General features: G+C 52.0%; 2 protein-coding genes across 6 annotated transcripts in view; both read right to left on the reverse strand.

Annotated features, from left to right (window-relative positions):
- Positions 1-521, reverse strand: part of Nsmf (NMDA receptor synaptonuclear signaling and neuronal migration factor) — a gene marked incomplete in the record, with an annotated part of 8,097 nt that extends 7,576 nt beyond the window's left edge. Inside the window, 1 exon segment of the mRNA XM_013506661.1 lies at positions 1-521. Coding sequence (XP_013362115.1) covers positions 1-501 — 501 coding nt within the window.
- Positions 522-730: 209 nt separating this feature from the next.
- Pnpla7 (patatin-like phospholipase domain containing 7) overlaps positions 731-24,381 on the reverse strand; it is a 59,406-nt gene continuing 35,755 nt past the window's right edge. For 3 of the 5 annotated variants that reach the window (XM_005408620.2, XM_005408619.2, XM_005408621.2), the window contains 16 exons: positions 22,159-22,228; positions 17,746-17,895; positions 12,344-12,407; positions 11,855-12,023; positions 10,653-10,835; positions 9,854-9,972; positions 5,553-5,709; positions 3,755-3,871; positions 3,596-3,665; positions 3,039-3,155; positions 2,376-2,524; positions 2,013-2,165; positions 1,803-1,913; positions 1,585-1,669; positions 930-1,033; positions 731-850 (listed from right to left, as the gene is read on the reverse strand). In XM_005408620.2, the coding sequence (XP_005408677.1) occupies positions 740-850; positions 930-1,033; positions 1,585-1,669; positions 1,803-1,913; positions 2,013-2,165; positions 2,376-2,524; positions 3,039-3,155; positions 3,596-3,665; positions 3,755-3,871; positions 5,553-5,709; positions 9,854-9,972; positions 10,653-10,835; positions 11,855-12,023; positions 12,344-12,407; positions 17,746-17,895; positions 22,159-22,228 (1,929 nt within the window). In that variant the 3' untranslated portion in view covers positions 731-739. The remainder of the gene's footprint in view (positions 851-929; positions 1,034-1,584; positions 1,670-1,802; positions 1,914-2,012; positions 2,166-2,375; positions 2,525-3,038; positions 3,156-3,595; positions 3,666-3,754; positions 3,872-5,552; positions 5,710-9,853; positions 9,973-10,652; positions 10,836-11,854; positions 12,024-12,343; positions 12,408-17,745; positions 17,896-22,158; positions 22,229-24,381) is intronic. The other 2 variants (XM_013506659.1, XM_013506660.1) reach the window with 2 other exon arrangements.

Below are 24,381 nucleotides of genomic sequence, written 5' to 3' on the forward strand. Positions count from 1 at the left end.
CTCGCGGTCGTGGTCGCGGTCACACTCGGGCCCCGCATGGCAGTGCCAGGCGCTCCGCGCGTCCCGCCGCCCGGGTGAGCTCCGCCGACCGGGGGCTGTGGCTCCGCGTGACGTCACGGCCGGGGCGGGCTCGCTATGGCTCCGCCCCGTGACGAACCGTGGGCGGGGCCTCCGCAGCGCAAGGGAGTGGGGGGCGGTGGCACAGAAGAGGGCCCAGGCTCCTCGGCCTGAGGCATCAGAACCGCGCCTTGAAAGCCAGTGGGCGGCCCCCACCTGGGAGACTTCAGAAACCCTGTGGGCCCCAGGGGTTTCCTCTGCTTTGGGGGCCCTCAGTCCTATCCAGGGCCTGGGACCCTGCCTCCCTTGGCTGGAGTTGCCTCCCTGGGAGGACAGATGACACGCGCCCCCCAGGGACCTGGTTCCATCTTGGTGTTGCTCTGACCGAGAGACATGTTCAACAGCGACATGTTCACAATCAGATCTGCCTTTATTAACATCCATCAGGGGCTCCCGCACCTCACAGAGGGCTTCAGGGGACCTGCAGGGGCTGGCACAGCTGCACAGGACTGTGGGGGAGCGGGGAGGCAGATGCCGGGGCAGAGAGAGGCCAGACCGGCCACGGAGAAGCTCAATGCCCCAGGAGCGGGAGGCAGAGGCACTCAGGAAAGTACCCCGAGGAGCAGGCAGAGCCTCTGCTCAGTGTGGTGTCAGCCCGGGAGTTGAGGGATTCCAGGAGACCTCAGAGCAAAGGTTTCTGTGTGTCTTCAGGGAGCTTCAGGGACGAGGACTCCTGGGATGGTTCTGGGGACACCTGGCCAGGGTGCTGATGCTGCAGTGAGGGGTCATTCTCCTGCAAGCAAGGTGAAGATGAGGAGGCACGATCCCAGACGGTGTGGTCTGGAGCACCTGAGGGCAGCCCCGCAGCTCACCACGTCTGAGCCCCTCTCCACCTGGGTGCTCTGGAAGTCAGCGTATGCGTCGCTGGCGACACCTGGCAGCTCCTCCTCATACTCAGTCTGGTAGTCAGATTCATCTGGAGCAACAGGGACAGCCATATCCATCTCTCCCCAGTGAGTAACTCAGAGCAGAGTGTGCCTGCAGACTCCGCACCACAGCAACATGGGTCCTAGGTCACACCTGGCCCTGTCCACCTGGGAGGTCTTCCACAAAGACACAGAACCAGCAGACCCTCCTTGCCCACTCTCAGCCGGGCACCATGGGCAGCCCCAGACTAGACTTTGCCTACAGGAGCTGAGCTGCAGTGCCTGGCCAGCACATGTGGCCCAGTGCCTGGGGCTCTCAGGTGCCCCTTCAAGAGAGGACAGGCTGTCCCCTGTGGGGAGGACTTGCAGTCAGCACTCTCCTATCCTGCAGGTTCCAACCAGGTGGGGATGAGGTGAACAAAGGAGAGGCCGGGGTGGCCTGGGGAGCCAGTCCCATGGGTGTGGGGTCACTTGAGGCTCCTGGGACTTGACAGAATACAGCAGTGCTAGCCAAGCTTCCTGGCCAGTGGAACACAAGTGTGAAAGACTCCTATGGGTGGGGCAAGACCTGGGGGTGCCACCTCCTGGGTGCCCAACTCACCGTCCACTACAGTTCCCTTGGCAGGCTCGATGCGTGACACCATCTCAGCGAGGTCTGTGAAGGAGGCGTTGGGGCAGGGCAGGGCCTGGCGTGCATGGGGAGGACATCACCTGTGCTTAGCACTTGGCCCACAGGGGCTGCCGCAGAGGGCAAGATGGGGAGCACAGGGCACTGCCAGCTTGGCCCTGGCAGCTGTAGGGAGGTGACTGCCGCCTCACCGCACTGGCCTTCTGCTTGCTCGTTCCCTGTTGGTCCTGCAGCATCTTCTCCAAAATGCCACTCCTAACCCAGATGTCGAACACAGTCCGCCCATGCTGGTAACCCACCTCCTGTGCACACAGCAGGACCATCAGGAGACACAGGACCCCTAGTGCAGACAGGAGGAGGCCGGGGACCCCTCTGCCCCCCAACCTGGAGCCAGGGCTTACGCAGATCTCATCAAATTTGCCGAAGTCCAGGGTGCGGTAGCTGTCGATGGGGGGCCGCAGGTATTCGCAGTAGTCGCTGTTCTTCACCATCTCCAGCTGCCGGACGCAGCACACGTAGGCCAGGCGGGTCTGAATCTCAGCCATGTTCAACACCTGCTGGGACACATCTGAGTTTTCTGGCCCAGGTGCAGTACAGGCTGGGGGTAAGTTCTGGGCACCCTGTCATCCCTCCTTGCCTAGGGCTGGTCCCAAGGCCAGGGGAGGGGTATTGAGTGACCTGCTGGCCTCGGCAACACAGAGGGCATAGGGGGTACAGGCAGGAGACACAGGGGGTGGCGCCTGGCCACCTGCTACCACTCCCACCTTCACTTTTGTAGCCAGGGGGTTCCAGCGTTTCCACAACAGCCACCACCCAGACAGTGCGTCGCCGTAGTTGGTCAGGTCTGTCTCGTCCCGGCTGCCCACATCAATGGCAATCACCACCTTTGCCCCCAGGGATCTGGCTACATCCGCTAGGAAGGAGGCAGTCTTGGTTACCCCCTAGATCAGGTAGCACAGAGCCAAGGCTGGGGTGGAACCCCAGGACTCAACTGGGGCCAGATGCTGCCTCACTGTGCCCCAAGGGCTGGTGGAGGCAGGAGGTGTGGGCTCTGAGGAGCCCATGTCCAACAGGTAGCTGCACATGTGATACCTGCAGGCTGTTAGTCCCCTACTGTGGGCACAGATGGGACCTAAGTGCTTTGGTTTGTCTATTGGCCTTTGCTCTACACGCTGCTGTGTTGCCAGAGACAGCCATATGCCAGACCCACTTGGTGCGCGTGCATGTGTGTGTGTGTGTGTGTGTGTGTGAGTGTGTGTGTGAGTGTTCTGTACTGATGCCAGCCTGACATTCTCCCTTGGCATACTCTAAGGAAAACGTGTGCCACCTCAGCCTTCCTGGCGTGGGGGCAGCCATGGCAGGCAGCCATGAAGTGGAATGACCGAGGAGACACTGCCCCAGCCCCAGGTCCCCAGCCCTTACTGTACCTGGGAGGTTGTTGATGTAGCCCCCGTCCATCAGCAGGTGTCCATCCTTGGGGTCACAGAGAGGGGGCATATAGCCTGACAGGGACATGCTGGCACGCACGTACCTCCACAGAGAGCCTGGTGGTCAAGAGGGTCTGGTGGCAGAGGGGCCAGGGAGGAGCCTTTTGCCACCTGCCATAGCTTCTTGTCCTGGACCACAGGTTGGGCCAAGGATGTACAAGTCTCACCTCCAGGGAGGGTACCAGGCTGGTGACAGACCACTGCTGGGCCCCTAGTCCCCAAAGGCTCTTGCTCCAAAGGGAGTGTCCCTCCCTTTGCTTCCTGCAGGGCCTTTTGTCCACCCAGATATCCTCGCTCCTCACTGTCTCACCCCACCAGGGCACCCATGAAGGGGCTTCCCTTGCCTCCCTTGGGATCTGCCCATGCTGCCTGCCTCCTTTCTGAGATCCCTGGTACCCCTCCAAAAGTACCCACTCTCTTGCCATGCTCCTGCCACACCCCTGGCACTGTGGACTGAGGGACTGGCCCTGGCTGCCCAGGGCAAGAGAAGCGCTCACCATCCCTGTGGACTCGCATGGCCGAGGCTGTGATGTCGGTGGTGATAGCAAAATAGGGGAGCCACAGGTCCTGTGGGGAGGACATGGCTCAGGAGACCCCCTCTTGCACTGAGAGCTCCCGAGTACCTGATGCCAGCCAAGGGGGCTGCAGGTACCCACCTCAATCTGCTGGTCTCCAAAGATGCTGCAGATGCTGCTGTTGAAGCCAGCTCCTGAGAACATCGATGTGATTGGGTAGGTCAGGTCCAACATGGTCTTCATCATTGATGTCATGTCCTGGGGACACAGGAGACTGTAGGGGAGCTCAGCCCAGTTGGGGACCATGGCTGGTGAAGACTGGCACATATGTGGGCTCCCAGTAGCAGGACACAGGTGTTGAGCTGTATCCTAGAACCCTGAGGTCTCTAGAGTGTGCCTGTCATGGGCCTGGGCCTCAGAGTGGGCATAGCGGCTGGCAGTGCCCTTTGTCCCTCCTTGACCCTGGAGTAGCTTCACCAGCACCCTTGTGCCCAGGCCTCCCAGTCGAAGCAGGAGCAGCAGGCAGGGCTGGAAAATCAGCACTGTGGGGAGTGGGGGTGTCAGCAGCTGGAAGAGCCCAGGGCCTACTCCTCACTGGGGTAGAGGCATAATTTTCAAGGAGCCCCAGGTCACCTCTCCAGAGAGTGGGGGACTGTGTGAGGCCAACCAGACCCACACCACAGTGATGCTGCCCAGGGCTCTAGTGCACAGGGCACTTGCCCACCCCTGTTTTCTTGGGGGTTCTTTTGGGTGGGGCCAGGAAACACCTATGATCAGAGGACATGTGACTGGTCCCACTGGAGCATACCCAGTCTAAAGGATAGCCTCTGACTTCTTAGGTCAGAGATAGAAAGAAAGGGTCCTTGCTGCTCCTGCAAGGGGGGGGTGAGCTGCAGAGCACACATGCTTGTGAGGAGTGATAGCCTCGGCAGACAAGCCAGGGAGCATGAGATGGGATGTTCTGGACTCTGTCCAGGGCCTGACCCACCCTCCCAGGAAGCCTCTGCCCAGCTCCAGTCAGCCCTGGGAGGTCCCACAGCCCAGGAGGGCAGGAGGACTCTAAATCACACTGACCACTGCTGCCCCTGTCCTCAGTATCAGACCCTCAGAAAGGACTTCCCACAGCCTCGCTAGCCGGACACTTGCTATGCTGTCCTCTGCCTGCTGGACGCTGTCCTGTGGCCCCTCTTCTCAGAGGCCATCCCTAGTGACTGCGGCTGTATCACAGTGACACAGGATGCAACACCAGGCCCTTTCCTGGGTGGCCATGCTGAGAGGTGGGTGAGCGCGGCAGCACCCCCGGGGCCTGGTGGCAGCATGGTGGCCGCGGAGAGCACATCTGAGAGTTCCCATATGGAGGATGACAATTTCCCTTTCTTTTAAAAAGCAGAGCACACTCCCTTTGATTCTGCACAGGGCTCCACTGGGTTCTGCCTGGTCCCTGGGGACTGCCAGCTGCAGGGCTTGAGCCAGGAGTGCTCTGGGTCCTTTTGTCCTGCATCTGATGCTTTGGTTCTTGAGCTCATTTATGATGAGGCCAGAGCATGGGCCAGAGCCATTTACATATGCCCTGTGCCCAGCTACAGCCTGCACCATGGTTCCCTCAGGACTCACACCAAGACAGCATTCTGGCTGAGGTCCCCAAGGCCTACTGAGTGGCCCACCAGGCCAGTCTTGTGCTGCTATCCTGCCCTGCTTTGCCACTTACTCCTCTTGCTCCTCACTGGCCCCGGTCTCCCTGCCCTAGGGACCTGTACAGCAGGCCATATCTCCTGTACCCAGGGACTGCAGGTGACAGCTATGTCGCCATGTGTTACTGGGTGACCACCATGAGCCCATGTCCTTGACTTCTCCATGCTTTCTTCCCTGGCCCTGCTCTGAGACCTGCAGGTCTGTCTCCCTGAGACAAGGCTCTTGGTGGGTGTAGGCTGCCACTTACCTCGGCCCACTGCTTGGCTCGGATCCGAGTCTGGCTGTAGTTCCGCTCCTCAGCATACAGGGCACCCATGAAGGCCCCAATGGATGTGCCTCCGACCATGTCCACGGGGATGCCACATTCTGCCAGGGCCCGGAGGATGCCCACCTGGGCACAGCCTCTTCACCAGCAGGACACACAAGGAGGTGAGTGTGTCACCAAGGCCTGCCCCACTGCAGCCCACCATGCCCCTACAGTTCCTGACTCCTGCACCAGGCACAGACAGGCAAGGATGCTGCTCACAGAGGGAGTGTGCATGTGATTAAAATCTATCCTGGGCTGGGGTACAGCTCAGTGCTTGAGCACTTGCCTAGCAAGTGGGTTCCATCCCTAGTACCACACACACACACACACACACACACACACACACACACACACACACGTGAGTGTGCTACGGAGATAAACAGATTAAACCAATCACTCCATCCTCTCTGGAGGTGCTGAGGACCTGGGGAGCTGAAACAGGGAAGGAGATGTGGAAGGGTCACATGTAGAGCCCATCCAGTATCTTCAACCTACAAATACTTGTGACTGCAGCAAGACTGAGAATAAGACTTGCTCAGCTGGGGATAGGGAGAAGAGGTGAGGCCCACTAAGAAGGCGATCCAGGTGAACACCAGGAGGACTCTGGGATACATGAATGTTTTCAGTGAAGAAGTCAGACACTAGTGGACAAATATATGATCCCACTCACATGAAGTACCTAGAATAGGCAAATTCATGGAGAGGGAAAGTAAAATAATAGTTACCAGGGTTGAATGGAGAGGGAATGGGAGTTAGTATTTAATGGGTACAGAGCGTGTTAGAATGAATATACTCTGGAAATGGATAATGCTGGTGGTTGCACAGCACTGTGAATGTACTTAACTGTATAATCAAAAATGGCAAAAATGGTAAAATTTAAGCATATTTAACATAATAAAAATTATAGAATATCATTACAAAAGATTATCATGTTACTATTATTCCTTACTTATTGAGGACTGATCAGGCCCACAATTTCCCAAATGAGTGCACAGCAAAGGCTAAATAAAAAAGACAAATGGAATGATTTCAGGGCTCCAGGAGGATCAAAACCTTCTCATAGAATTCAAGATACTCAGGCTAAGACCAAGACCTTCTCTGGGTGGCCCATATTTATTTAGTTATCAGAACAAGGGAGGGGATTACTGGAGAATGGTAGAACAGCTCAAGGACTTCTCCAAGTAATGTATTAAAATAATCTAGGAGAACTATGTTACCTCCAGGAAGGTCTCCACTCAGGAGTGAGATGCCTACAGCTACAGTCTTTATCTAGTTACCTGAGGTTGGAGCCAGGTGCCCTTAGCTGTGGCTTTGTCTTGTCCTTTGCTTCAACCACTACTACAGGCCTCAGTCGGTTGGGATCAGTGACTCACAGAGGTTCACTTACTATGAGTCTGCTGCCCATCTCCAGACAAGGGGCCTAGGCCTTGAACAGACTCACAAGTAAACATGGAAAGCCAATTGGTAAATTTAAATCCTTCTCAGAGCTGCTTTGTAGTGGTCTCCATCAAAAGATAAATACTTAAATACATCTTTAAAAGTTCAAAGAATTAAAGACTAGATTAACAATTTTGGCATAGTTTAACATCACTGGTCATTTGAGGAAGGCAAATTAAAACAACACCGAGATTCCATCTCACTCCACAAAGAATGGTTATCATCAAGACATCAACCAATGACAAATGCTGGCAGGGCTGTGGGGAAAAAGGAATCCTTCTACACTGTTGGTGAGAGTGCAGACTGGTGCAACCACTATGGAAATCAGTATGGAGATTCCTCAAAAAAGTAGAAGTAGAGGTCCCATTCAACCCAGCTATTCTCCTTCTGAGCATCTTTCTGGAGGAATTAAAAACATCATACCACAATGATATATATGCACCCATATTAATAGCAGCACAATTTGTAATAGTTAGATCTTGGAAACAACCCAAATGCCCATCAACAGAGGAATGGATAAAAATGGTTTTTATACAATGGGATACTACTCAGCTATAAAGGAGGATAAACCTGAGACTTTTATAGATAAATAGATGCAACTTGAGACCATACTCATAAGTGAAATAAATCAGACTTGTGTAAATGTCCCATTGTCTCCCTGGTGTGAGAAACTAAAAGAGTAAATGAAGTCCAATATGTACAATAGATATTGTGAAATGGGAAGAAATTGTTCAAAAGGAAAAAGGAACTAGGATGGGGGAAAGGGAAAAGGAAAGAAGGGAAAAGGAAAAGAAAAACAAAATACAAGGTAGTTATACTACTAGTTCCTCTTAGTTCACTGAAAAGAAAGGTTTGTGCTAAAATTGTTTGGAGAATGTTTTATGCCCATATCTTGTATTCTGAGTAACTACTTTAAAGATAACAATACTCAATGTATTAACTATTGTTATTCTATTATTTTGTTATGAAATTTTGTTTTACTTTTTTCCATAAAATAAAAAAATAATAATTTTGGCACAGAATCAGAAGTTATAAAATGGAATGAAGTAAAGATTGTAGAAATGAAATATATAACAACTGAAATGAAGAACTCAGTGAATATATTTAGTAGCAGATTAGACACAGCTGAAGAGAGATGAGACATAAGTCAGGAAAAAATACTTGTTGAGCCAAAGCATCAAAAGGACGGAATATGTAAAACATTCTTTTCCACAATAGATAAAGAGCTGGGCATTGTAATGCATGCCTATAATCCCAGCACTCAGGAGGCTGAGGCAGGAGGATCAGGTGAATCTGAGGCCATCCAGGGCTATACAGTGAGTTCAAGGCCAGCCTGAACTGCATAGTGAGACTCTGTCTCAAAAGGAAGCCAATAAAGACCTTAGGAAACATGTGCCATATGACACAAAGGTCTAATATATGTGTACACTATACCCAGAAAGAGAAAAAAGAGGCAGACAAATAGCATTGGGAAAAATCACCCAGTGGCAGTTTTGGACTGATGACCAGCATCAAGCTCCAGATTGAAAAAGCATCACAAACCCTAAGAATGAACCCAAATAAAACCATTCCTGCATTATTGAAAACCCAAGGCAAACAAAAACATCTTTAAACTAGACTGAGAAAAAAAAGCAGATGAGGGCTAGGATGTGGCCCAGCCGCAGGACCTTGCCAGCCTGGGAGGAGCCCTGGGTCCCCTCGGCAGCCCAGGGAGGGTAAAGCAGGGGGAGCTGCAGTGGTCTTTTCTGGGCCTCGGCCTGATGCAAGGGCTGGCGGCTGGCTCCTAAGTGCTCCTCAGGTCCTTGATTAAACCCCTGCTGTTGTTGAAAATGCCGCAAGCCAGGCCCAAAGCCTGGGGCCAACTGGTGCAGGCCCCTGATGTCTAGACCCATGGAAAGGACCTGGGCCTCTCCTGGCCTGACAACTGCCCCATCCTTTAGATCAGTTTCTTCAGTGTTCAGGTGGGAGCAGGGCACAGGCAAGTCTCAAGTCCCTTAAGCTCTGAGACCACAGGATGCAGTGACATGGTGCTGTCACCTCACCCCTAGCTTGTGCAGGACCAGGACTCAGACAGGTGTTGTGAGAGGATCCTGTCACAGTGCCAGCCAGGAGTACCTTTCTACCTGGCCAGCTACCTCTGAGATCCTCCAGCAGAGCAGGAAGCCCATGGTGTCCCCCTTCCCTGCACTGATATAGATGCCCCCCTTGGGCACATCTGTGTCACCAAGGAAGCCACCTGCTGGGCCACAGGAATTCTTGGGGTAAAAGTCCTTTAAGGCAGCTGGGCATGGTGGCGCACACCCATAATTCTAGCATTCAAAGGGCTGAGGCAGTAAGACTGTTACAAGTTCTCAGCCAGCCTGGGCTACACACTGAGTTCAAAGCCAATTTAACCTACATAGCGAGACCCTGTCTCGAAGAAAAAAAAAAAAAAGGCCTTTAAGAAACCCACAGCCTGAAGAACTAAATACTGCTTTGGTAGCTCTGCTTTGGTAGGGCAGATCAGTGCTTTACTCTCTAGAGCACTTATAAAAATGGAGAGGAACTCACTGGGAGCACAGTGAGGACACTGGTGAAAGACAAGAACAGGGAGCTCAGAGGAGACACAGTGGCTCATGTGCAAGCAAATACTTCTATGCACAAGATACAAGATCCCCATGCCCCGAACTGGCAGCAAAGGGACCTGGCCTTCTGGGTGCAAATGTGGACTCTCCTGGGGATGGCAGAAGTCACTGCAACCCAAGGTCTGTCTATGATATAACACCCTGTCCTCCTGGTGCCCAGCATAGCACCCATGGGCTCACCTTGCTCCGCCTCCTCCAAGCACCAAGGCGATTGCATTGCCTGTGAGCACACGCGCTAGACGGGAGAAGTCCGAGTGCCGGTCTGGGGGCCGCTGGAAGACACGCTCGTACATCTCCATCTGAGGAGGGGAGCATGGGAAGGGGCTTGGAGGACCCCAGCCAAGACCTGTGTGTCCTGCCTTATCTGGGCCATTTCCTCACGCCCATCCTCATCCACATCCTCTCTAGGACATGACCCCATCAGGACCTTGGGCCAAGGCTCATGGAAGAACGTTTGCTCAGAGAAGACAGCTGGGCCACCAGAGAACCAACAGCTGCCTCAATTGTCCTGCCAGAGAGCCCACTGGCCCTTTTGGCAGACAGTGCTCTTGGGAGGCACAGGGTACTGGGAAGACACTGCTGGCTGAATTGCTGGGCTGCTGAGTGGACTGAGTATGCCCTATGGAAGAGGAGCCCCAGTGCCCAGTACCCTATCTGCTTCCCTCCAACCCCTGAGACTTTCAGGCCCAGACCCTGGATTTACTCTTCAGGGTTTCCTGGTCCCTAGGACACTGCCAGCTCCTGTTGAGCTCCACCCACACCTCCCCTTTACAGGGCACAGTACCACATAGGTGGCAGCCCAGGAGTCCCAAAGTCAAGGCCAGACAAACACAGACTCCTAGCCAGAGTTACGGTGCAGGGACACGTCCCAAACAGCACCCACAGCCCAGGAGCTGGACCGTCAGGAAGAGGAGGAAGACATCTGGAAGGCAGACAGAGTGGGCAGAAGGTTGGGGTCCCCCTGGCCCCCAAGGCATACCAGCTTGGGCAAGCTCCTCCTAGAGAAGATGCGCCGTGGGCAGCAGAGGTGCAGGTGGCCTGAGCACCAACTCCGCATGTTGAGCCACTCTGCAGTGTGCGCTGGTGCTGGCCCTTCAGCCCTGTGCAGTAGGATCAGCTGCTTCTGGGCACGCACAGCTGTGCTCTCCAGCATCCGCTCTAGCTGTGGGAGCAGGACTGTTAAGACACCAGGCGAGACAGAGGGCCCAGGACAGGATGGAGTTGCTCTGGGGACACCTGTCAGCTGGTCTCACAGGACAGAAGGGCTGCAGGCAGGGCTGAGAGTGGCTCTTGCTTCTGCGAATGGCTGGGCTGTGGCATGACCTACTGGGGGTAGCCAAGCTTGGACCACAAGGCCTGCTGGGTTGTATTTGCAGGTGGTCATCATGGCCACAAGGCATCTGTGTACAAGGACAGGGACATCTCTGTCTGTTCCTGATGCTGCTCATGCACACACATTGTGAGCTTTGCATGATGTGTTTTGTAAGGCACTCACCTTACCTGGAGGAGCAAATATTACAGCGAGAATGTTTAGCTGTCCCAGAACAAGACAGATAGGTAGACGCCTGGGGAGAAAAGCTGAGCAGGGAGGAAAGTGGTGAAGAGGTGTCATTCACAGCACTCGGGGAAGTGGGAGCCTTGTGGCCACATCTGAGGGGACTGCAAAAACCCACACCTGCAGACCACTTGCACCTTGAATCTGAACACACCCTAGGGCAGCAGCTTGTGGGCACCCTAAGGGCACCCTACACTTGGCCTGTGTGGTGACACAATCTCCTACCCTACTACCAAGAAAGCCTGAGCTGGTGGTGAGGGACTCACAGGGGAGGCAGGTGGACAGCTACAAGAGCAGTGAACAATGTGGACAAAGCTCACAGTCCTATATGCTGAGGAAAAAGGAGATTCAGGATGAGGTAAAGTAGGGCACTATTCCGACCAAGCCTCAGACCTGCCCATGAGTGCTTTACACACATGCTGTGCGGCGTGAAGCAGACAGAGGCTCCAAGTCCCCGGGGCAGAGCTCCTGCTGGGCTTTGTGCTAAAACCAATGGAAAAGAACACAGTGGACATCTCTAACACAGAGGGGGTGGGAACTGAAGCAGGTGGTGGGCCCACTTCTGAGTTGTTGAAATGTTTTATCCAAAGAAAAGAGAACTGGGCCGTGGAGAGGGCACCCCTCACCTCGCCCACTGTGGGCTCCTGTTCGCCTAGGCCCACGATGAGGATGCAGTCGGCCTGTCGGATGCAGCGCTGCGTCCAGGGGGTGAGCGTGCTGTCTGCCTGGTACAGCACTATCCGGTGAATGTCCTCCTGCTGCCCCAGCCAGCTGGACAGCCGGTACTCATGGACACTATGGGCCACAGAGGTGGCAGAGGGTGAGGACAACCAGCACAATACCCTCCCCTACTGCACCCCAGGCCTGGCCCAAGTCTTTCTTAGCCAAGCACAGGTGCGGCCAGGACCCAAGGACTAGGGCTCTCTGTAGGGCAGTGAGAGGGTGAGGACAGAGGAGGGCAGCCCAATGTTGCCCATACATGTGCTGAATGCAGTGCAGCTGGGGCATACAGGTACAGGGGCACAAGGCCAGCAGCACACACCTCCAGGCTGTGCCTCTACCAGCAAGGAGGAGGCTGCTTTCTACAGGGACCAGTGGGGCTGGTGCCAACTCACCTGTCCAGAGCTGCAGAGCCAAGGCGCTGTCTGACGTTGTCACTGGTCAGCAGCAGGACTGGGCCTGAGAACACAGCCACCAGTCACCTCCAAGGACAGGTAAGGGGACCAGGGTGCTCAGCTCCCCTGAAGGTGCATCTGGTGTCTTCCACATTAGCACTCATAGTCTGCAACTGGTACCAACACTATGATTCCAGGAAAGGCCAGTGGTGGTAAGGGGAACAGCTGGGAGGGGAGCAGTGCTGGCTCTCAGGAAGCCAGCCCACCATGCGGCAGTGACAAGGGGTACAGTCTCTGCAGTGGGAAAGGAACAGGATCTTGGTGCCAGGTGGAGGAAAACTGCAGGACCTCGGTGGCCTGTTTTCCCCGATATAGTGCTGGAAGGTCTGATCATTCTCAACAAGTTTTTCAAGAGCATAGAATTAAGAGTTAAGCAATAAGAGATCATGGAGTCTCACTATGCTGCCCAAACTGGCCCTCAATTGGTAGGTTCAAGCAATCCTCTCACCTTAGCATCTCAAATGCTGGGACTACGTGCTCCCAGCAACAGTAACACAGTTTACCTGGCAGTGTGCTTCTTAGAGACAGCAGAGCAAGGGTGTCCTGTCAGGAGGGCTGCTGGAATGGGACTGTCACAGCTCTGAGTTAAACTGCAGAAGCAGCCCCACAGTGGGAGGCTCCGGGCTTGGAGCTCCAATCCAAAGCTCCTGGCCTGCACACTGGGGTGAGAGCTCCAGTCAGTGTCCTCACAGCAGTATCTTCCTGGCACCTTCCCAGCTGGACAGCTGTGAAAGGCAGGTGATTCTTCTCTACCTCTCCACCCCACGAGGACTTGAAGCTAGGCCTTGTCTAGCCATAGGGACCCCGGGCTAGGCTTCACCTTCCCCTTAGTGAATGCTGTTGCTCCTAGGGCCCCTGCCTGGATTTGGGGGCGGTCCCAGGCAAGGTAGTCAGGGAAGTGTGGAGGCCCCAAGGCAGTGCTCTGGGCTCTCTTCCTTGGACCCCAGCTCTTGCCGACCAGGATGGCTCTGACCACTCTCTCCTGGGAGGGGTGGCCCAAGGACCTGGTTCTTTGTATGGTGCCAGAGTTCTTTCCCCTGGAGGACAGAGTGCTGCAGGTCCAGGCCAAGGGAGGCCCTGGCCTGCTTCAGTCTTCCAAAGGATGGGGGCCCTGCTGTCTCCAGCTCTGTGGGATGAGGGTGGACAGACAGCAGCCCCAGTCTGCCCTGGTGTGAACAGCACCACTGGCCAGGCTGCCAAACAGCTTCTTTCCCAAATTCTGGGTACCAGAGGAAGAGCAGACGATGTCTTCATGCTAGAAGGAAACATCTCTCGGTCTGGATCTTTACGGAACAGAAATGCTCTCTGTAGAAGTGGCCCACAGAGGTGGCCACCTACCGTGAGGCAAAGGAAGTACAGTGGCCCAGTGTGCAGTGTGGCCCCTCTGAGGGAGAGTCTGGTCAATGGGAGATTGTAGGATAGCCCTCCTGGTGGCCTTGAGCTCACCCTACTCAGCCTGTCTCACTGTCATTCCCAAGAATTGCCATGGGGCACCAGGGAATGCAGCACCCTGAGGCAGATCAGCAGGAGAGATGTTGGCTCCCCCTAGACCTGGAAACAGGATGTCCTCTGACACTTTAGCAATGAGGCACAAGACCCACCCTACTTTCTGAGCCGTGAGGACCTGCAGCTGGTGGGTCCTCAGCTCCCATACCCCACACTGCCACCTGAAAGTGATACCCTGCTTTGCATCCTGCCTCACAGGCCAGATGAAGGGGTGACCAGAACACACGAACGTGCTCTGTGATGTTCCTACAGAAAAAATGAACCTTATTCCCACCCTATATCAGCACCAAAATCAATTCCAGGGAGATTGTAAATTTAAAAGGTAAAACAACATTTTTTTTTTGCTTATTTGCTTTTTGGGGGGGGTTGGAAGTACTGTGGATTGAACACAGGGCCTTTTCACTGAGCTACATCCTCAGCCTTTTAAACATTTTTATTTTGAGATAGGATCTCACTAAAGCATTAACTATTAAATTGCCCAGGCTGGGCTTGAATTTATAATCCTCCTGCCTCGGCCTCCCAAGGTGCTGGGACCACAGGCATGCACCACCATGCCTGGACACAGCAAGGTTTTTAGTACATCTTCATGACTTGAGGACAGGATGAAATTTTTTTGTTGTTGTTGTTGTTTTGATTGTTTGTTTTGTGTTTTATTTTTAAAGAAAGGTCTGGCTATGTAGTTCAGGTTGGCCTGGATTCACTATTAGCCTAGGCTGGCCTCAAACTCATGGTGATCTTCCTGCCCCAGTCTCCTGAGGGCTGGAAATTTCTTCAGTAAAACACAAAAGTGATAATCATATGAGAGAAAATTGGTCTATTTTACAATCGAGAACTCCTGTTTGTCTAAATGCAAATTAAAAGAATAAAAAATCAAGCCACACAAGAAAGAGGGTATAAATGTAGGCAGCTGATCTGACAAAGGAGCAAAGGTGCCATGACAGGAGAAGATGAGGGGCAGAGTCAACTGGACACCACGCAGGATGGCTGAGCAGACATGGGCTGTAAAGCTGCTGCCCAGATCAGCTCTCGCACACCACAGAGCCCAGTGCAAAGCACAGACCGGCCAGAAGACTGAAGATGCAGAGGAGAAAACCGAGATGACCTCGTGTCTGGAGGTGACATTTTTACATACAGTGCCCATGGCACAACCCAAAACACAAATAACCAAGGAGCTGCACTTTCACTGTGTAACAACTGCTCTGCAACAGATGCTACCAAGAAACTAAGAGCACAGGACACAGGCAGGAGAACACAGCTGCAAAAGACAGAGCTGGCAAAGACGGTCACTAAATACACAAAGGACTCTTACATTTCAACAATAAGAAAGCAATCTAGTCACAAAATGGGCCACCAATGTGAAAAGACACCTAACCAAAGTATGTGTACTTACAGAAATAAACCCCTGCAACAGCACTCCACATGATACGTCATGAGAAATGCAAATCAGAACGACCATGAGAGGCTGTTACATACCTGTTGGGACAGCCCAAACCCACAACACCACAACACCAGGTCCTGGAACTCTCACTCCCTGCAAAATGGTCCCGCTGCTTGCGCCTCAAAAACAGCACATACTCTCACCGTGGGATCCAGCAGTCACGCTCCTGGGCATTCATTTACCCAGTGGAGCTGGAACCTATGTCCACACAAACACTTGCACTCAGATGTCTGTGACACCCTTATTCACAGACTTAATCAAGACCTGGGACCAACCGTGATGTCCTTCAGAAGGTGAAGGGATAAACAAACTGTGGTCCATCAAGACAATGGATTATTATTCAGCACTAAAAAGAAGTGAGCTACTGAACCATCAAAAGACATAAAGGAAGCCAGTTATAGTGACGCATGCTTGCAGTCTCAACATTCTGGAAGGCTGAGGCAGGAGGACTGCAAATTTGAGCCCACCCTGGGCAACTTAGCAAGATCCTGCCTCAAAAATAAAAAAATAAAACATGGGCTGGGATTGTCACTCAGTGTGAGGCCCTGCGTTCTACCCCCAGTACCAGAAAAAAACAAAACAAAATAAAACCAAAAGACAACATGAAGGAGTCAGGTGCAGTAGCACACACTTGCAATCTCAGCACTCTGGGAGGCTGAGGCAGGAGGATCACAAGTTTAAGCCCAGCCTGGGCAATACAGAGACTAAATGAAATCCTGCCTACAAACAAACAGAGCTGGGGATGTTGCTCAGTGTGAAGGCACTGAGTTTAATCTCCACTAACACACAGAGAACATGGAGGGAGTTTAAAAGGATATTACTAAGTGAAAGAAGCCAGTCTTAAAAAGCTACATACTGTAGAACTCCAGCTATGTGACATTCTGGAAAAAGTAAAGTAGGGAGACAATGAAAAGATCAGTGGTCACCAGCGTTTGGGGTGGGGATGAATAGAGCAGAGAGGAAGCGGAAGGCTGGGAACCTAGTCTGTAGGACACGGAAACCGTGGACACACGTCACTACACACTGTCCAAGTGCAGTCACAGCAGGGGTGAAGCTCCATGGGCAGCCCTGATGTGTCAGGGAGGGTTGCTCGGTGGTCACAGATGCTCCCCGGGGGACGTGTGGAGGGGCAGGGTAGGGAGTAAATGGCACATCTCTGTACCTTCATCTCCGTTCTGCCATGCAGCTAGTACTGAAGCAACAAAGTCTACTAAAAGTTTTCCCTGTTGTCACCCACCACATACACATACACCCTGACCTCCACAGACATATACCAATTTGCAGAGTAAGAATGCAAACAACCCAATCAGAAAAATAAGCAAAAGGCTAAGGCTATTGCTCCAAAAGGGCTAAGGCTATTGCTCCATGGTGCAGCACTTGCCCAGTATGTTCAAGGCCCTGGGTTCATCTCCAGCATTGAAAACAAAGAAAGAAAATGAGCAAAAGATATGAATACATTTCACCAAAGAGAACATATACAGATAGTAAGTATGTGAAAAGATGTTCAGTGTCACCAGCCACTCAAGAAGAGCACACTAAATTAGGAATATGCCACCCTTACATCTATTAGGGCACCTAAACTAAGAAGCAGTGACAACACAAAGTGCTGGAGAGATGTGGAGATGCTGGGCCCTCACACACAGCTGGAGGTGCACAGTTCTCTGCAGGTCCTATAAAATGGAGCACACGCATCACACTCCTGCGCACCAATCCCAGACAGGAGGGCTGCTGTGCACACGCATATCCGGGAAACAACAGATCAGAGTAGTTTTCTTTGCAGTACCCCAGCTGGAAGCCTACCCTACCCAGGGGATCCACAGAGGGACACTTGGCAATGACAAGAAGGCAGCTACGAGAGGCCACCTACAGCCTGGCTCCATTTCTATACCATACTGTGGGGCTGGAGAACAACAACTTGCCTATTCCTGATGGGTGACCTGCCCCAGCTCCACACCAGGATGGACCTGTTGGCCAAGGAGTAGATTCACCATGACCTTCTGCTACCCAAGAGCCTGACCCCCATGAGGGTGCTGTCCAGCTGAGGCCCCGCTACCCACCACCCACTGTCTTCCAGGTGTGTCTTCCAGGAAGCAGACAACTGGCAGGTGCCCCAGGTAGGCTCAACAGCAAAGGTAGGGACCAAAAGGGCAGGGCTGAGAGGCAGGGATGGTGTCCCAGGGCCCGTGCCAAATCCCCCTCCATCCTGAATGTTTCCATCTGAGGAACATTTCTTTTCTCTTTTTTGAAGTACTGAGGATTGAACCAAGGGCCTCTGCATTGTGCTACAGCCCTAGCCCTTTTCATTTTTTTTTTTTTTATTTTGAGAAAGGGTCTCACTGAGTTGCCCAGGCTGAGCTTACCCCAGGGTGCAGATGCTGGCAGGGTCAGGCAGACTCACCAATGGCTCTGAGTGCGTGCTGCAGCTCCAGGGCGAAGGCGGTGAGTGGAACATCCTCAGACACAGGCATCGCTGCCACTGTGGACAGGTTGCCAGCCGTGTTCCCTGCATCCCACTTGCTTCCTGCCTCATAGAGCCCAAACTGGTAACCTGCAGAGCATAGGGCGGGCATTGGCTGGGCAGCTTGGGACAGCCCTGCTGTGACCAGAGCAACTCCAACATCTTCCCAATGGGTGGTGGTCAAACCTGGGCATTCACAGAGCTGGCCAGGAGAGACCTGCTCTGGCCTCTGGAGCTTGGTGACTCAATGAACTCATTTAAAACCTTCTGCTGGGCAAGAGGGCTCCTTGCATGACCTAGCTCCCTGCAGTGTTCACTGCATGCTCCGGGAACAGCACACTTGAGGCCCAGCAGGGTGCTTTTACCATCTCATCTGCACTGGGTCTCCAGAACCAGTGGAGGTGTGGAATGACCCCCAGGAGGCTGTGCTAGGGTCAGGGTAACCAGGGAGATGCCCGTAGAACCACCTGGGGGAAATCAAGGCAGGCCACCAAGGGCCTGCAGTGTCTCCTCCAGCAGCCTAGACCTTCATCAGGCTTTCACATGGGCAGAGGGCCTGCAGTTGGCGTACCCTCAAGGAGTGAACTGGGCCTCAGTTCACTGGCCTCCGCCTGTGGGGCCTGCCACAATTACTCCCCACACCTGCTCCCTCCGAGGTGGTAGCCGAGAGCTCCGCCTTGCTGCCCTCCACATGACACATGCAGACAACAAGCAAACAAGTGACTTTACAGCCACCACAAGCACCACTGAGCAAAAAGAGGAGAATCCGCTCACCCTTTCTGACATTAGGTACAAATACCCAACTTTCTTGGTCTGGTTTTACTGCTCTTTCTGCAGCAGCTCTCTTTGGAGAATCCTCTCATCTCTCCCAGGGAGCTCAGATGTCACAATCTTCCATTTTCATTAAAGCCAAAGAGGACCCTGTGGCTGACCTTGAGTAGCTTTCTTAGTTTTTAAGCAAGGTGCTTAAGAGCTTCCAGTTTGGACCAAAGTTGAGTGGAGCAGGCATATCCCACTTCACAAAAGACCCTGGATGCAGCCTGAAGCAGTTCTCCAAGACTCCGCAGGAGAAAGAAGGCAGCTGGATCTGGGCTTTGGGCTCAGGAGAAGACCCCCTCTACTCCACAGAGGAAGCAGACATGGAATCTGGCCAGCAAACACCTGGCCTGGCAGCCCCTACAGCTATCTATGCAGCACACAGATAGAGGCACTGCCCATCCCAAGGCAGCAGACAGAGAAAAGGGTTCATCAGATCTGTGTGCAGACTTGGCTTACACAGGAACCCACCAGCATCCCCTGTGGAAGTTCTGTGAACAGGGATGGTGCAGAACCAGTGCTTCCACCCTGGCTCTGGGAGCGCACTGGCAGGGCAGGCAGAGCAAGACCACAAGGTCACTGGCAACACAGTCCACAGAAGCAGGCAGGATGGGGTGCCTGCATGGTGATGGCCTGCAGAGCCCAGGTGTGAACTGGAACCTAGATCTAGGAGCCAGTGCAATCCAAATGGCCAGGGCACCAAGAGCAGGAAGCTTTAACTAGAGCAAGAAACGCTAATCCACAAACAATGATGACACAATCCCAAGGCTTAGAACTAGTTCACCAGGACCATGGGGCAGCTGCTATAATCAACTAGAGCCAGGAATCATGAACGTATCTAAAAACAAACACAAAGCAGAACATCTCAGCAGAGATACAAAGAGGAACCAAAGTACAAAAACTGAAATAAAATCTTCCTGGATAGGCCTGATAGCAGAAATCAAGGTAACAAAGGAAAAAAGAAAATGATACTAAAGACAGATGAAAGAGGCCATTCTCTCTGCACATCAGAGAAAAAAGATAGAAAAAAAATGAATAGTTCCCCGAGACCTTTGAGACAATAATACAGGCTGAGAATTGGTGTCTTATGTTTCCAGAAGTGGAGAATGAGTTCAAGGTTGAAAGAATATTTAAAGAAATAAAGGTTGGAAATTTCTCAAATTTGGTAAAAGATACAAAACTATAGATTTAAAGTGAGCAAACCGGGACCAGGGATATAGCCCAGCAGTGCAACCTGGCAAGTGTGAGGTCATGAGTTCGATTGCCAGTACCACACACAAAAGAAGAGCAAACTCCAGATAAGATGAAATATATTTGTGCCTAGACATTTCAAAATCAAATCTGTAAAAACTAAAGACAAGAAAAAGTCTTGAATACAGCCAGAGAGAAACAACAAATTAGCTATCCACAAGAAGTTTAAAGACAGGGTGAGCTTCCCTTATCTGAAATGCTCAGGACTCGAAGTGTTTCAGATTTCTGACTCTTTCAAAGTTTGTAACGTTTGTGTAGACTACTGGTTGAGCAGTCCCAATCTAAAAATCTGAAATTAAAAACTTCCTGAACACCTATCTGATCCTCAAAACCTTCAGATCTTGGATCCTCAATTTTTTCAGCTGTATGTGGATGTCCATAAGGGAGCAACACAAAACATTTAAAGTGCTAAACTACAAGGACTGTCAAACTAGAACTCTACAGCCAGTAAAAACACCCTTCAGGATGAAGGTAAAGACATGTTCAGACAAAGAAAGCTGAAAAGAACTGGGAGCCATCTTTTCTAAAGGAACTGCTAACGAAGACACTTCAGACAGAAGGGTTAGGTCACCAGGAGGGACCTCAAAGGCAGGGACAGAGGAGAGCAACAGAAGAGCAAGCAAGCTGGGATGGGCAGCAGATGCTTCACCTTGTGATCTAAAGCTGAGAGAGAGTCAACACTTTGCAGGGCTCCCAATGCACATAAAGGTAGCAACTGAGACAGTACCTGGCAAGGGGGAAAGCACAGGACCCACGCAACGGTAAGGTGTCTCACCTCTCCCCAGTGAACAGTGTTGGTATAACAGGTAAGGACAGGTGTGGGGCCATGGGGTCCCTAATGTGACCACTGAAGATCCTCCAGGAAGAGACAGGAGAAACTACAGTTGATAAATAAATGCAGGGTGCTCAAAAAGGCCAAGTAAGGCCAGGTATGGTGATCCACACCTATAATCCTAGCCCTCAGGAGGCTGAGGCAGGAAGATGGCAAGTTCAAGTTTGGACAATATAGCAATTTAGTGATATCTTGTCTCACAATACAAAAAAAAGAAAAAAAATTAAGAAAGGAGCTATAGCTACAGCTTAGTGCAAACCCAACATCACAAAAAAATATAAATAAAAGGTCAGGCAACCTAAAAAACTAGGAAAACAGGGTAATATTCTTTTTTAAAGGGTAGAAGAACAGAAAAAAATAAAATGGCAGAGATGAATCGTAACAGAATAATTATATTAGGTGTAAATGGTCTAAACAGATAAATTAAAAGCTAGTGATTATTAAAAGGGATGATAAAAATGCAACCCAATTACATGCTACCTGTAAGGAACTTGCTTCAAACACAATAATACCAGCACTTTGAAAGCAAAGAGTGGTGTCCCCCATCAGAGGACTCGGGACCCCAGATGGCCTTGCCCCTATAAGTCAGAAGGAGCAAGCTGTCCTGGGCAGGGCTCTGCCCTCTCCTTTCCTCCGCTGGGCACTGCTGTCCACCAACTCACCCCTGTGCACGTGTGTCACAGGACACACATGCTTGAACCAGGGGGAATTGGTAGAAAATCAAGCAGCAAAGGCAGACTCAGAGCAGCAGGGGTAGAGGGAGGCAGGCGCTGGACAGAGCCATGCACTGGGAGCAGGAGGTTGCAGACTGGTTGTGAAGTCACCAGGGAAGGAGATGCCAGAGGCCAGAGGCCCTAGACAGTGGCTCCTGAACAAAGGGCATGCTCAGCACTGAAGACAAACCGGCTAGGGTAGGACTTGAAGCCCCCAGCATCCTGGAGTTGTTTCCCCACCTTCCATGCTGGTGCAGCAGCCTCCACCTCCCACATTGTCGGGCTTCACCCTGTTTCCTTTTTCTAATCAGCTGACAAAAATAGGAGGAAGATATAGCACATTCCCATGCACTGGAGAACTCCCCTCTGCACTGCCCATCCGAGATGCATGTCAAAAAGCCTAGCACTGCCACAGCGAGCAACCCCTCTCCTGCAGTGATCAGAGCTATGCAGCTCTGGGCCTCTGTGCTCTTCTCCCGCTACGCACTGCTGCGGGTGGGACTGGGCTCTGGGCAGGGACAACAGAGGGCATCAGGCAGAGCCCCAAGAAGGCAGCCTAGGGTGGAGTGGGTGGGGCTCCGAGCTGAGGAGGTGGGGCAGAGTGGGCAGGGAGGGGTGTCGGTGGGCAGGGGGCTCCTAGGGGCATTGCTGTGTTGTGGGCGTGGCTCTGAGGCAAGGAGACAGGGTGAGTAGTCAGTGGGCAGGGCTCGGAGGCTTTGCTCCAAGGTTGAGGGCACACACCTGTAGCAGGTCCCTGCTGGAGGCTGCCCAGGATCTTCTCACCCAAGAGACGAATCAATCGAGTCACCACCTGGGGACAGAAAAAGAAAGACCTCAAACCACACTTTCTCTTTTCTTTTTTGAGCCTGGTTCTCCCCATGTAGTCTGTGTTGCCTTTGGTGGCCTTAAAACTCAGAATTCTTCTCCCTCTACCTCCAAGTAGCTGGGTCATATGCATGCCAGTGCTCCTGGCCACACCACATTTTAATGCTACACCACATGAAGTGCTGGGAATTACAGACTCCATGATGATGCTCAAACGGGACAATGGGCCCCCTTTTCAGCATGGCCCTGGACTAGGAATCGTTGAGTTTGGGCGATGAGGCCTTGGGCCGGCTTTTCAGGGGGAGGGGCGGGTCTCTCCCCTCACTCCAGTGCAGGCAGATGCTCGAGGAAGCCACCCACAGCCCCAAGGAGGACAAGTATGGATTGAGCGGGCCTCCTGAGCTGAGGCTCACCGTGGCTAGGTGCCATCTGCTCTTGCCTGGATGGCCCTGATCAGGGCTGGGTACCAGATGATATCCAAGAATCATCATATTGTAGATACAGTAAGATTTTTTTTGGTTGTATTCATATTAAATTTTTAGAGTTGCAGATTAGTGTATTTAAGGTCCAAGTATCAAATATCTATAACTAGCTTTATAAAAACTAAAAAAATTCTTTGAGATGGAGTCTTCTTACTATGTAGTTTAGCCTGGTTTTGAGCTCGCTACTGTAGCCCAGGCTGGCCTCAAACTTATGGTGATCTTTCTGCCTTAGCCTCCCAAGTGTTGCGATTATAGGCATGTGCCACCACACATGGCAAAACACTAATTTTTAATTGACACTACTGTCATAATTTACTTGCTTGATGCTTTGGCACAAGAATAAAGTGAGCTAGTGCTTTTTAATTGCTATAATTTTCAATCTGTCAGAGTTCACGCTGCAGGCTGTCTGCCCTCTACTGCTCTGGGTATGTCACAGGATAACCGGGGAGACACAGTGCTGTTGGTGTCCACAGCCCTCGAGGTGATCCGGGAGCAAGTGCTTTTCCTCTCCCTCTGCTCACTTGGGACTAGATCTTGGCCTCTGGTAACCCTCAAGGGCACTGAATGGGGATTCTTGCGGCATCACTGCCTGGGCTGGATAGCAGGCCAGACCCACTGCAGCCCAACACGGGGTCCTCCCTAACCCAAACAGCTGCAGGCAGAGATCCACACTTTAGGGTATAAAACAGTCTGCTCAGAGGGGTTCAAAATAGATGCCAGAAAGGAAGATGCCACATACAAAGTGGATCTAGCACCAATGGCTAGTTAGGGCTTTGAACAAATCCATTTTATTGTAGAGAACTTGAGACATACAGCAGCAGGGAGAAGAGCATAGCGAATGCCACTCTCCTGCTGTCCCCTTCCATCATCTCACTTCACACACACCCTGGAAAATTTTGGAGCCAATCCCAAACACGGCATTTTATCCATTAATATCTGAACATGTTTCTCTATAGGATAAAACATAACCATAATATAATTGTTAGTGAAAGCAACTGTTAGTGAAATAAGTGAAAGCTAATTTTAAAAATTATTTCCCATGTCATGAGGCAAAGGGTTGTAGAGACCAATACATGCATTAAAAAGGTGCTCCATACCTATTTCTGTGTGTACATGTGTGGTACTAGGGTTGAATCCAGGACCTTTGTACTAAGCTATATTTTGTGGTTTTTTTTTTTGTTTTTTGTTTTTTTTTTTTAAGGCAGTGTCTCACTATGTAGTGCAGCCTGGCCTTGAACTCACTACGTAACCCAGGCTGGCTGCAAGCTCTCGGCGATCCTCCTTCCTCAGTGCCGGGATTACATGCACCACCATGCCCAGCCTTTTTTTTTTTTTAACTTTTGAGACATGGGTCTTACTAGGTTGCTAAGTTGCCTAAGTTGAGCTCAAACTTTGGATTCTTCTAGGAATCCAAAGATCAACCTCCTGGAGTGATGGGGGCACAGGTGTGCGCCACCACACATGCCATGCTCACCAGGGAATGCATGTTTACACAGAGTGATGTGCCACTTCCGGCCCAAAGTGAAGCAGCTGAGTGGAGAGCTGGGCTCAGCAGCAGCACAACCACTTTGGAGAAGCAGCTGTACTTCCTGACCTTGCACATCCACGTGGGACCAGCAGCTCCTGTGATGATCTGTGTGTGGATATCCCCACAAAG

The sequence above is a fragment of the Chinchilla lanigera genome, unplaced genomic scaffold (assembly GCF_000276665.1).
Source record: "Chinchilla lanigera isolate Chin_1 unplaced genomic scaffold, ChiLan1.0 scaffold00112, whole genome shotgun sequence".
In the NCBI taxonomy this organism is placed as follows: domain Eukaryota; kingdom Metazoa; phylum Chordata; class Mammalia; order Rodentia; family Chinchillidae; genus Chinchilla; species Chinchilla lanigera.